The sequence below is a fragment of the Triticum dicoccoides genome, chromosome 1A, assembly GCF_002162155.2.
Source record: "Triticum dicoccoides isolate Atlit2015 ecotype Zavitan chromosome 1A, WEW_v2.0, whole genome shotgun sequence".
In the NCBI taxonomy this organism is placed as follows: Eukaryota; Viridiplantae; Streptophyta; class Magnoliopsida; order Poales; family Poaceae; genus Triticum; species Triticum dicoccoides.
The window spans coordinates 364,874,496-364,887,995 of NC_041380.1; the positions used below are offsets into that span (position 1 = coordinate 364,874,496).

At 43.0% G+C, this 13,500-nt stretch overlaps 1 protein-coding gene across 3 annotated transcripts; it reads right to left on the bottom strand.

Moving 5' to 3' along the window:
* Positions 1–242: 242 nt before the first annotated feature.
* Positions 243–7,161, bottom strand: LOC119273328 (glycerol-3-phosphate acyltransferase, chloroplastic-like). Of its 3 annotated transcripts, none has more exons than XM_037554526.1 (13): positions 6,721–7,160; positions 6,491–6,588; positions 6,313–6,399; positions 6,119–6,216; positions 5,442–5,499; positions 4,919–5,020; positions 4,770–4,831; positions 4,565–4,675; positions 4,140–4,218; positions 3,806–3,925; positions 3,612–3,725; positions 1,364–1,514; positions 243–747 (listed from the first exon to the last, which is right to left on the bottom strand). In XM_037554526.1, exons 1-12 carry the CDS (start codon positions 6,965–6,967, stop codon positions 1,380–1,382), a joined length of 1,311 nt encoding a protein of 436 aa, XP_037410423.1. In that variant the 5' UTR covers positions 6,968–7,160; the 3' UTR covers positions 243–747; positions 1,364–1,379. The 3 variants fall into 3 exon arrangements, with proteins under 3 accessions (XP_037410423.1, XP_037410430.1, XP_037410428.1); XM_037554533.1 differs by having other exon boundaries at positions 6,491–6,605; positions 6,721–6,847; XM_037554531.1 differs by lacking the exon at positions 243–747 and adding an exon at positions 771–1,027 and having other exon boundaries at positions 6,721–7,161.
* Positions 7,162–13,500: the final 6,339 nt, after the last annotated feature.

The window sequence follows — 13,500 nt, forward strand, 5'->3', positions numbered from 1 at the left end:
GTCGTGTTGGCTTGCCGCGTCTTCAGAGCCCTGCCTGCATGCGACCGCGTGCTCTGGACCTATAAAATTCAACGCGCTCACGCATACAAATAATCTTTCTTCCACACCTATTCATATCTTCCTACTGTCGCCGTCCAAATCCAAATGCTCCAGTAAATAAATTCAGACGAGAGCGACCGACGCCTCCAGATAAAACACAGGTTACATCCACACAAGGTCAACAGTAAGGAGCAAGACAAATAGGAAGGCGACACATATTGGGCTCTGTATGTATATATCATGTTGTGTCTCCAAATTTCGGAGCAAAATAATTAATATGTACACAAAACTAATCAAAAAATAAGACGAGTTAACTTTTAGCACAAAAAGAAAATCGAGCCGACTGCCTGCCAGGATCCAGGGACCAATCTGTATTTGCTGGACCAATCTGGCCCAGATGATAGCCATCTGATACAGCAGTAGCTCTTCACAAAAGATGAACACATGCATCATCTGCTGCTGGTTCCGCCGTGCAATTTAGGATTAGACTGACAACAGCCGCACTTCTTGTCACTAAATGAACACGGTGTAGCAGCATATCACACGGTTTTTCCTTCACGCGACTTCAACAACTTACAGGGTCTGCAAGGCCGCCGTCACAGCCCATTCCTAACTGTGACGACATCAAAGTTTAAGGCCTTCCCAGCAAAAACCCACAACGTTGCACTATAGCAGTTCATCTGCTCTGTCGAAAAGAAATGAGAAAGCCTGAAAATTGAAGGAGCCGCAAATTTGTTATGCAAATGCAATCCATCAAATAAACTTCTAAGCTAAGAAAATTATCTTTGGAATGGAACAACACGAGGCAGTACATGAGGAATGGAAACTGTTACTCCTATGGCTATTATGTTCAATACATTACTACAATCACTTATCTTTTGCAGGGGTCGCTTACTAGATCAGATGCATCATACAAAAATATGAAATCACAATTTCTTGCACGCTATCAACGGTCTTCTGATTTCTCATGCAATCTGCATATGCAAAACTGCTACAGCATTTATGAGCTCCACGTTCTTTGCTGATCGACTAGCATAAACATAAAGAAACGGAATCTACGTACACAAAAAGTCCATGTGAAATTGCACTTTGCACCAACCCAAACTCACGCATGTCAAATTACCAAACTGGCAAATGTCGCAGTGGGGTAAATGCATGTATGTGTTTAATGCAACAAACAAATACTACCTCCGTCTGGAATTAGTTGTCGCTGAAATGGATGTATCTAGACGTATTTCAGTGCTAGATACATCCGTTTGAGCGACAAGTAATTCCGGATGGAGGGAGTAGAAGCGAATGGTGATCAGGCCAGTACAGAACAAACCTGAGAAAGCTTAGTTTCATCCCCACGGTTGCGAGAGTGAAATGGCAGGGTTTGACGAAACTGCTCCACGGTCTCTAAAGATAGCAGACTTGAGGACATTATATTGATCAACAACTGAATTGTACAGAGCCTCTGAGAATGTCCCCCTTGCCTGTATTTAATAAATCAAACAAAGAAAAAACACTAAACAAAGAAACACAAGGTCCAACAAAAAATACAAGTGAGCAAAAGCTGAAAGTAACTTAAAGAAATTGCAAGCACTACGCTAAGTTTTCTGTGCAATAATTTTCAGGATGATATTTTCAGGAATGCAGATCTTTATCCACCAGTTGGATGAGGAACCCACAATGCACGCGGCCCTTTCGAGTTTTCAAAAGAAAAGAAAAATAATCATGTATAAAGGTTATGGTGTATCCCATGCCCTGTATGGAAAAGAAAATGTATAAATTTCACTAAAAATAAGACTACTTATAACCTGCACATAAAAAAATGAACCCGGTTAGTGAAGGACCAGAGAAGCTTTCTAGTTATGAATCGGGTATAGAACCCATGGGAGGGGCTTGGGTACAATTCCGAATACGCTATTATATGTTTGCGCTCGTTTTTGTTGTTTTTGATGTGGAAACCGTCTTTCTATACCCTTGGGCAATGAGTTCCGACGTATTGGGTGTATCTGTTTTTATCGAAGCTTTGATTTTCGTGCTTATCTTAGTTGTTGGTTTAGTTTATGCATGGCGAAAAGGAGCCTTGGAATGGTCTTAACTGAATATTTAGACAAAAAAAAAGAATTCAGAAGATCTTCTTCAGTCTTACTCAAAAGGTCCAATAGTGTATGCATATTGGCCCTTTTTAGACAATTATACGTTCTAGAAGTCAATTCTAATTGATCAATAAAAATACAATTCAATGGAATTCCTTGTTTGTTTTTCTTTAGATTAGTTAATCTTTTTTGAAAAGTAAAAAGGGGTGGAGTAAACCTGTTTTTATTTTCTTCGAAACTAGCATTCGGAACCTTTCTCTAGATGGAATCCTGATTCGACTTTCAAATGCAAGAGCAAGAATGCCGTGAGGGAGCCCTATCTAAAAAATGCAAGGCCAGATCCCACTTTCTTTAATCGAGCGGGCAAGGGATCGCAAACATCTTTTCTTTTCAGAGAAAAGGTTTTCAAAAGATATCCCGAAGGGGTCTTAGGTAAGGTAAGGAGTGACAGCTCTATTCAATAAGCTGGCTCTTTAAGGGAAGATAGGGCATCTCCTAAAATGTGGAAGTTTGGTGCTTTAGAGATAGGGCCGGCACGCTTTGCTGGAAAGCAATAAGTCAACAAAACAAGGTAGGTCTACCCCCTAATAAAGGTTTCGCTCGACGACCCTGTATCCATTCTCGATTAAAGCACGGAGAGTTAGGTTTATAGTATCATGTTACTATTCACATAGTTCTTTTTTGTCCTGAACAGGTCGCCAATGATCCTATTTTTGCAGATGCTCATGATATATCATAAACCTTTGCAGACGCGTGCAACATGGGTTGCAAAAGCCACCGATTGCAGATTCTATTTACCGACTTTCAGACTAAAGACGAATGGCTAGCGTGAGTTAAAATTTACAAGATTACCAATGCAACATGGAAATCCATCCACCAGTCCCAAGGGAGATTGATAGAGTTGGTGATGTAGAATCAGAAGAAAAAACAGTGGAAACAAATACCTAATTATGCAATAATGCAACAATAACTTGATTCCCACCCATCAAACAAAAACAAAAGCAGGCCAATCATTCGTGACTTAAGGCTTTGTGCCTATTCACTCTAAGAAGACTTCCAAATGGAAGGGCCTACCACTGATGAATAGCGTACATATTCAGACACTTCCACCATATAGACTACACTATGTATATGAATTTTGACAATGGCTCATTACCGAGTTTAGATGTAAGCAGTAGTTCTCAGTACAAAGGCAATCACAGCGACAGAAGCTAATCTAACATTACTCTTCTACGTGAACATTGTTTAGAGGCTCCGCAACGATGCCCTGCCTCAGCAAACAAGAAAAAGGCAAACAGAATGTGCAGCTTACAAACTAGCCCAAATGTATCAGTATAGCCAGCTATTTGCAGGCACCAAAAGTTTTTCCAATATTGAATGGTTCTACCAATATAGAATGGTCCTATCGATAACAGGCCTAACACTTCACAGAAACTAGAGCAGGAATATCAATAGATATACAGAAATGAAACATGAAAGTATACAAACCTCATCAGCATTCCGAGATTGAGCAGTAACATCCCCATACTTTATTTCTTCAGCTACTGACAAGCCTACACCATGGAAGGATATCACCCTTTGCTCACCAATCTCTTTCTCAATCTGTTCAGATAAAAACAAAAATTCAAAAGAGTAAAAATATTGGAACTGGCGAGATATGGCAAGTAACCATACGTCCATACCTGTTGTGGTGGAGGCATAATCTCATAGCATAGCAATGATAATGGATATATGTGCCCAGGAACGCCAGAATGCTCCAGAAGCCTCCTCATATTATCCACTGCAGATGCATCAAACGGCGCCTGCCCTTGTTTTTGTAAGTAGCAGACAGGTCAAGGTAAGGGGAACTAAAACAAAATCAATCTCTTTGTTGCAGTTCTTTCATAGTACCCTCCCATTTCCTTTGTCATAACAATGTCATTGGATTGAAAGAAAAATGTGCATAATCATACACAGCAACCTCTGTAACATGATAAGACAGCCAAACCATATAGACTAGCAGGGAAGAGAACATACCGGGTGCCATTCTCCAGTCAAAGGGTCAGGACGGTCTCTACCGCCACTCGGAGCTATCCAAATTATATGTGAACCCCCACTACATATTATCATAAAAGATAAGCATTATCCTCTGGTGCAAAAAGTGATCCTAGTCTAGCATGTCTTCCCTTAAAAAGAGAACAAAGCCAGTTCCATGATGGTGAGCATGAAGTCAATATTGCTTATGTGCCCATGTGGTTATCTCCTTAACTATTTGCCTTTGAGCGCAATTGAACAATCTTCACTGCACCAGCACTAGATTTAAACCAAAACTCATATCATATTTTACACTAAAAGTGAGTTCACTGTCACTAACTTGTAGTGCTTAAACATACACATCAATTAGGCTAGCTACTGACAGGAAAATAGGATGAAAATAACCACCTATTGTAAGGAAATAGTACCGTAAAAGCAAAGCCATTTCCTTGAGACTTCGAGTGTTTGCCCTCCTCTTCATTTCAATTAGCTCAGGAAAATCATTCATATGCTTTTTTGAGTACACACAGAGGAGGTTTCTGTTATGAGAAAATGTTTAGGTGGCTGATGCTTTCCGGTAACAGGATTAGAAGAAAGCAGAAACAACAATTTAGCATTATTATAAAAACTGACCTTCCCATGCTAAATGGCTTGCAAAGAGGATCTGTAAGAACCCTATCCCCAGCAACATAAACCTATAGCAAATGGAGTTTTTGATACCAATGCGGTTAGCTTATGATGATTCACGAGAAAATGGTAGTATGTTCAGAGAGTTCCCTTACTATGTTCTCGCTAATCCACGGATTGCTTCTTTCAAGTGACAAGGCAATAACTGCTGGATCCGCTTCTGTCTGATGATTAGACATCAGAACAACATTATGACCCTGCAATGACATAAAAAATCAGAAAATATTTTGCTTATGCATGTTCAGTAAATAATATTTAACATTGTGAATTGAAAGAGTAACATAAGTTAGATACATAAATATATGGCGCTAGGGGGTGCCATGTGGTAAGATGCACTATAACGCTTTCTCTGCTAGAATTTAAGGATCGGCTGGTGATGCCATCTATATGGAAACTTGATTACATTGCTCTATTTCACCAAGTAAGCAACATCTCTCTCGACCATTTTGTGGCCTTTGGAGTCTGGTAACCATTTTCTGATTCATAATAGCGTTTCTGCTTTTCTTCTTAAAAAATCATGATGGTTTGCATTTACTAGAATACTAAAAAGGTTTGACGCCCAAGAAGATAGTGTTTGGCATTTCATGAGAAAACATGACGAAGGTTAGACAAGTTCACCTGCCGAAGCTGCTTCTCCATATCACTGAATACAGAAATGTTACCGACATAAGAGTTCCTGAGCATAAGGAAACCATGTTTGATAGGTCAAAGATCAATTTTGGATACATATGAAATTATGAATGTAGGAACTCTCCTGCCACATGATGGTAATTAAAATAAACTAAGAGTATGTTAACAAATACCACTGTTCTGTTGACGAAAAATATATTATGACTAATGTTAGTTAAAAATAAAATAAATACTTGTTGCAATAGAATAGGCAGATACATCTTCCAGGAACTGGAGATTGCAGGTCAGATACTGTGCATTACAATATAAAGCACAGATTTATTATCATCTTCAAAATAAATTCCTCAGCACGATGGAAATATGTGTACAGCATCCAGAATTTTCATCATAACTCATGAATATTAAATATGTATTTGTCCAATAGACTGTGAAGGGACGTGAATGACCAAAAAAAAGTAAGGGTCTGTGACAGTAGATGTGCAATACAATTAATATGCACCCTGTGAAAGCAGTAACATACTGTAACAAATGAGTCTGATGAGGCATAATGTATCACTATTCCTGTTTACACAGAAGATGTCCATGAGAAGTACAGCAAACTTCGTATGACACTATATGAACCAAACAGGGCCTCTTATATGTGCTCAGATCAGATTCTTCATTACCTAAAATCTACCAGTGGCCTAATGTAGTTCTGACCGAAAGTGTAATAGTCAAACGGTTCTCTGATGGCCTTGTGATAAGGCTGAAACGTAAATGGATTCTGCAAAAGAACATGAAGATTGGTGTAAAAGTGCATCTTGGAACAAAGAGAAAATGTGAGAGCGAATTGGGAAGGTAACGGGCATAGAAATAGGACCTCTTCATCCAGCAGAACGCGGTCAAATAAATCCATCATGTTGGAAAGCATGATCTGATATGCATTTGGATCCCCATTTTGTAGGACCTGAAGACGCCAAAGCAATCACAGAATATACGTCATGAGTAAGTGAATAAGGATCTAACTATACCAGACAGGAAACAGGAAGTATATTCACCGCATTCTTGTAATTGTAGTACAGGTTTTCAAAGTTGTCGGCAACATCCGGACGCAACTTCCCTCTCTCCACTTCCTTCCTGACGCGTAGAACGAACTCTGCACACCACATGCAACTGATGGTTTCATATGAATGAAAAAGAACGAGGTGAGATGAGATTTCTGGGATCACTCCTCTACGAGACTTAACAAATGTGCGAGTCAAGAATGCATTTAAGAGCAGCAGCGGACCTTGCCCGCTGCGCACGTCGAGAAGGGGCGATGGCCCCGCGACCTCCTCGTCCGCCCCCGTGTCGGAGGCGAGCACGGCGCCCTTGGCCGGTAGCCGCGGGGCCCGGCCGCCTCCGGCCGCCCTCCACGCGGGCAGCCGGAGGGCGCCGCGCCTTGGACGGCGGAGGCTCGCCGGCGCCGCTAATATGGCAGGTCGATGGGAGGCCCAGGCGCCTCCGGCGAGCGCGGCGAGCGGCGGGGCTTGCATGGAGCGGGCGGGCGGGCGGGCGTGAGGTTCTAGAAACCGAAAACCCTAGCCAGTGGGAAGGAGAGTGGTGGTGGTGGTGGGCGCGGACTCGCCTTGGCACGAATCGGCGGAAAAGGAAGACGGGCGACGGAGGCGACGAGGCGGCGACGGGAACGGTGCCGATTTTCGCTTCTTGGTTTCTTCTCAACGCAAGGGAAAAGAAGGATTTTCAAGTGGATTAGGATTCTCGTGCGAGCTGATTGGCACCGCTCCTTTATATTTTTGCACATACGTCCCTCTCCTCCCCTCTCTCCGAATCTAGCCTTTTATGCCCACGCAGGGGCGAATCATGCTATTTGTCACGATTTTAAATCTCTTTTTGCCTAACAACCTGAATTCCTCTTTGGATATTCAATGGAACAAACAAACCTTTCTAGACAATTGTTGGAAATATTATCACTTTTTCGATTAGTCTAATCACGAGTAGATAACAAACATGGCAATCGCAATATGCAGCTCATACCGAAAGCTAAGCATGTGAGCACATACAATATATAGAAACGAAACATCTATGAACACAGAGTATGCAGCTAGCACATGAACGGGTAAGTAGGGGATACAAAAGTCATACACTCTGGTTGGCCAGGCCAATGCGGCGCGGCGGTAGCCTTGGCGTCGTTCGCGGCCTTCTTCTTGGCGGCGGCGGCGGCCATGAAGTCGATGCAGGGGAAGTAGTCGAAACAGAGGCGGATGGGGATGGGGACGGGTCGGGAGTGGTCATGCCGTTACGCTCTCGAAAAATCTGCTCTTCTCCTGAGCAGGACCTCAAAGGACGGGATTTCGGAGGCACTTGCTCTGCCAACCAACTCTGCACGCGGTCGCCGTGATGAGGTCATCAGAAGCAGCACAGTGAGAGAAACGATAGATAGCGGCCATGGTTGCGCGAGGAGGGAGTGAGTGTGTGTCGGCCGTACTGGCCAACTCCTTAAATATATAGGTCGTCGGGTAGATGGGTTTGGGCTCAGGCCCACGACCGTGTCCGCGAACAACCCACGGTCCAACATCTTGGACAGTGGCACTTCAGTTGGGAACCATTTCTGACTGGCAAAAATAAAGCACATGGGTTTAAGCTCAGCTCGGCTCATTCCCGTAACCTGTGACGCGTGCATCATGATGAGGCATGGCGTGGCGTGGCGAGACGAGCGGCGAAGGAGGAGTGCGCGTGTACAACTCCTCTTCTCAAGCTCCTAGTGGCATATGGTAGAGCGGCCCTAATAAAGGGGTCTCGCTCTCACTCCACTAGCATTATGGTAATAAACTTCCCACCACTTTTCATGCACCTAAATGGGGCTTAGAGATTAACCACGGATTATTGTCTTATATGGGCCAAATCCGATCTATAATCCAATAAACCCCCACCAGATCTCGAGGCACATTAGTTTTTTATTTGTTCCAAACAATGTTTTGATATACCAAAATTTCTAGTGCAGATTGTTAAGTTGAACTTCCACCTAGAGCAACACGATTAGACTTCTTCACAATTGAACAATGGACTATGCCTTGAGTTGTTAGTTTAGCATGCAGAAGTTTCGCCTATTTGTTAGCTGATACGTGGCTGCCAAAGGCAAACCCCACTGGTGAAGATTATTAGTCATTACTCCTAACTTGTTCATGAGCTTTCTAGAGATTACCCTATCTCATAGACTGTGACCAGCAGCCGGGCTCACATAGGTGTGCTCTTTCAAAGAATGGTATGTAGGATAGCATATTGCTTACACGAGCTTTGAAACACATTAAGAAAAAATTCAACTTGCCTTACAGATTGCGAGAGTATAACATCTTCAACGGAGTGGTTTAGTAAGGATACTCTCACCAGTTGACCGCTGGATTGTTGTCCTAATTCATGGGATCTCCGATCACATAGGTTGGGTTACCCCCATGGTACCTTAAGTGGGTCTCATGTCCATCTCCCTTGAAGCATTTTCTATCACAATACATGATAGCTCTTTTGTAAAGGGATATGCTAGATTCTTAGCTGTCTGGATATAGTTCAACGCTATTACTCAAGAGTTTCTTGAATGTCGAACAGATTTCAATCTTCTTCTTATGTGCTTTGTGGATTGCATGTTGTCCTTTGAACTTTTTGCCTTGCCAATCACTCTCTGATTGTCAAAGTTCATAAGGATAGTCGGGACTGGCTTACCAACCACTGGCAAATCCATCAAAAGCTCTCGAAGCCATTTTGCTTCGATGCATGATGTGTCGAATGATGTGAGTTCTGCTTCCATGGTCGATCTTGTTAAGATCGTCTCCTTGCAAGACTTCCATGAAACAACACCACCACAAAGTGTGAACACATAACCACTTGTGGCTTTCATCTCATCAGCATCGGATATCCAATTCGAATCACTATACCCCTCAAGTACCATTGGGTACCAAATATAGTAAATTACGTAGTTCACAGTACCTTGCAAATAACGCATGACTTGTTGATAACCCACAAGTATAGGGGATCGCAACAGTTTTCGAGGGTATAGTATTCAACCCAAATTTATAGATTCGACACAAGGGGAGCCAAAGAATATTTGAAGGTATTAGCAGCTGAGTTGTCAATTCAACCACACCTGAAGATTACTTATCTGCAGCAAAGTGATCAGTAGCACAATAGTATGATAGTTTTGATAATAGTAGCAGCAGCAATAGTAACAGTAACAATGATAGCACTATTTGTAGCAAGCATAACAGTGATGATAGCGGTAATAACTTAGCAGAAACAATATAGGATAAATTCGTAGGCATTGCATCGTTGACTTGTTGGATGATATTCATCATGAGACAGTTATAACCTAGGGCGATATGGCACTAGCTCCAGTTCATCGATATAATGTAGGCATGTATCTCGTAAATAGTCATACGTGCTTTATTAAAAGAACTTGCATGACATCTTTGTCCTACCCTCCCGTGGCAGCGGGGTCCATATTGGAAACTAAGGGATATTAAGGCCTCCTTTTAATAGAGAACCGGAATAAAGCATTAACACATAGTGATACATGAACTCCTCAAACTACTGTAATCACCGAAAGAAATCCCAGTTATTGTCGCTCCGGGGTTACCGGATCATAACACGTAGTAGGTGACTATAACTTGCAAGATCGGATCTAGAACATGAATATAATGGTGATAACATAAACGGTTCAGATCTGAAATCATGGCACTCAGGCCCAAAGTGTCAAGCATTAAGCATGGCAAAGTCATAGCAACATCAATCTAAGAACATAGTGGATACTAGGGATCAAGCCCTAACAAAACTAACTCGATTACATGATGAATCTCATCCAACTCCTCACCGACCAGTGAGCCTACGAAGGAATTACTCACTCCCGGTGGGGAGCATCATGGAATTGGCGATGGGGAAGGGTTGGTGATAACGAAGAATGAAGATCCCCCTCTCCGGATCCCCAAACGGACTCCGGATCTGCCCTCCCGAGGAAGAACAGGGCTTGGTGGTGGCTCTGTCTCATGATCACGATAATTCTTTCTCCCTGTTTTTTTCTCCAAAAATAGGAATTTATAGCGTTGGTTTCAGGGTCAGCGGGGCCACCAAGTGGAGACAACCCACCTGGGCGCGCCAGGAGAGGAGGCGCGCCCTGGTGGGTTGTGCCCACCCAGGGGGGCCTCTCCGGTAGGTCTTGGCTCCATAAATTCTTATATATTATATAAAAATTCCTCGCAAAGTTTCATTCCATTCCGATAACTTTTATTTTTGCACAAAAACAACACCATGGTAGTTTTGCTGAAAACATTGTCAGTCCAGGGTTAGTTTCATTCAAATCATGCAAATTAGAGTCCAAAACAAGAGGAAAAGCATTAGGAAAGGTAGATATGTTGGAGATGTATCACTTGTTCAATAGCATGCCAGTGCACATCTCCTAGATTGGGAACAAACCGGCTCAGTTTGCACACAACAAGTGAGATGTCAGGTCGAGTAGCACAAGCTAGGTGCATGAGTGAACCAATCACTTGAGAGTATCTCAATTGATCAACAACCATGCCTTCAAACTTTTGAATCCGCACGTTAGGATCATATGATGTTGTAGAAGGTTTGCAGTCTGAATATCCAAAACAACTTAAAATCTTCTCAACATAGTGGGATTGCAGAAATGTAATTCCACCCTTAGTATATCTCAATAACTTGATGTTCAAGATAACATCAGCCGCACCCAGGTCTTTCATTTCAAAGTTACGAGATAGAAAAGTCTTGACCTCCTCAATGACTCTAAGTTAAGTCCCAAATATTAGCATGTCATCGGCATACAGACATGGTATAAATCCTTTGCCCCCACCATGGTGATAGTATACACATTTGTCAACTTTGTTAACAACAAAGCCAACTGATGTCAAAGTTCTATTGCACTTCTCATGCCATTGCTTGGGCGCTTGTTTAAGGACATACAGAGATTTCAATAGCTTGCACACCTTCCTTTCCTAACCATTTACTACAAAGCCATCTGGTTGTTGCATGTAAATTTCCTCGTCTAGCTCTCCGTTAAGGAAAGTTGTCTTAACGTCTGATGACCCACGAGTATAGGGGATCTATCGCAATCCTTTCGATAAGTAAGAGTGTCGAACCCAACAAGGAGCAGAAGGAAATGACAAGTGGTTTTTAGCAAGGTATTCTCTGCAAGCACTAGAATTATCGGTAACAGATAGTTGTGTGATACGATAAATCGTAACGGGTAACAAGTAACAAAAGTAACTAAGGTGCAGCAAGGTGGCCCAATCCTTTTTTAAGCAAAGGACAAGCCTGGACGAACTCTTATATAAAGCAAAGCGCTCCCGAGGACACATGGGAATTGTTTTCAAGCTAGTTTTCATCATGCCCATATGATTCACGTTCGTTACTTTGATAATTTGATATGTGGGTGGACCGGTGCTTGGGTGCTGCCTTTCCTTGGACAAGCCTCCCACTTATGATTAACCCCTCTCGCAAGCATCCGCAACTACGAAAGAAGAATTAAGATAAATCTAACCATAGCATGAAACATATGGATCCAAATCAGCCCCTTACGAAGCAATGCATAAACTAGGGTTTAAACTTCTATCACTCTAGCAACCCATCATCTACTTATTACTTCCCAATGCATTCCCCTAGGCCCAAACAATTGTGAAGTGTCATATAGTCGACGTTCACATAACACCACTAGAGGAAAAGACAACATACATCTCATCAATATATCGAACGAGTACCAAATTCACAGTTGTCGGTGTCAAAACCGGCAGATCTCGGGTAGGGGTCCCAAACTGTGCGTCTAAGGATCGATGGTAACAGGAGACAGGGGACAGGATCTTTACCCAGGTTCGGGCCCTCTTGATGGAGGTAATACCCTACTTCCTGCTTGATTGACTTTGATGAGTATAGGGGTTACAAGAGTTGATCTACCACGAGATCGTAATGGCTAAACCCTATATGTCTAGCCTATATGATTATGATTGTGATTGCCTCTACGGACTAAACCCTCCGATTTATATAGACACTGGAGGGGACTAGGGTTTGTAGGGAGTCGGTTTATAGAAAAAGGAATCTTCATATCCGCATGCTAAGCTTGCCTTCCATGCCAAGGAGAGTCCCATCCAAACACGGGGAAAAGTCTTATGTCTTGTATCTCCACGACCCATTAGTCCGGCCCATATCACATAGCCCGGAAGCCCAAGGACCCCGTAATCCTGGACTCCCTTAGTTGCCTCTGAACCAGTCTTCAATGACGATCTGTCCGGCGCGCAGATTGTCTTCGGCATTGCAAGGCGGGTTCCTCCTCCAAACACTTCAAAGCAGTTGATCATCAGTACTATATTCGACTTTGTACAACAGTCATACCTCTGAATTACAAGGGCAGAATACAAATAAGTTCTGTCTTCTGAAGATTTCACTGGTGAGACGTTACGTCTGGCCATTTTATTATTTCAAACCGTTTTTGGCCTCCCGTTTCGCGTTTCGAGACGCAACCACCGAAGACACGTTTTGTCAAAGCAGAGATCGTGCCCCCTTATTACAGGATTCTCATCAATACGGGTTTGGGAAACCCAACCGTGTCGTTTCGCACGACCCCTTGGAAATAGGCGAGCTTTAAGGATCATGGGGGACGCATGATATTCACTGCCTCTATAAGGAGATAAGATTCCCCCTTTTTACCCCACTCCTTCCCCTTCCTCATCCCATCCGCCCTCAAGCTCCAGCGCCTAAGCTTCAATCCTCTCTGTTCCTAGAAAGTACTCCAGCCATGTCCGTATCCGGAGCACAGGGCAAGTGGATGGCTTCCTCCGTCACGGAGAAAACATCAAGGAACTCCGGGAAGCGGGGTACTTGGCCAAGGAGATCGCCCACCGGCTTCCAGCCAAAAAGCAGATCATCCCCACTCCAAAGCCCGGTGAGAGGGTAGTGTTTATCCCTCATTTTCTTCGCGGACTGGGGTTTCCCCTTCATCCTTTCGTCTGCGGCCTCATGTTTTACTACGGGCTAGATTTCCATGATCTAGCCCCAAATTCTTTCCTCAACA

Bases quoted from the DNA above. Each gene is read 5' to 3' on its own strand.
- LOC119273328 (XM_037554526.1), bottom strand. From the start codon at position 6,967: ATGCAAGCCCCGCCGCTCGCCGCGCTCGCCGGAGGCGCCTGGGCCTCC. The intron at 4,676-4,769 runs GTCAGTTTTTAT...TTCTCATAACAG, and splicing joins AAGCCATTTAGCATGGGAAG to AAACCTCCTCTGTGTGTACT. The intron at 3,926-4,139 runs GTATGTTCTCTT...AAACAAGGGCAG, and splicing joins TGACTGGAGAATGGCACCCG to GCGCCGTTTGATGCATCTGC.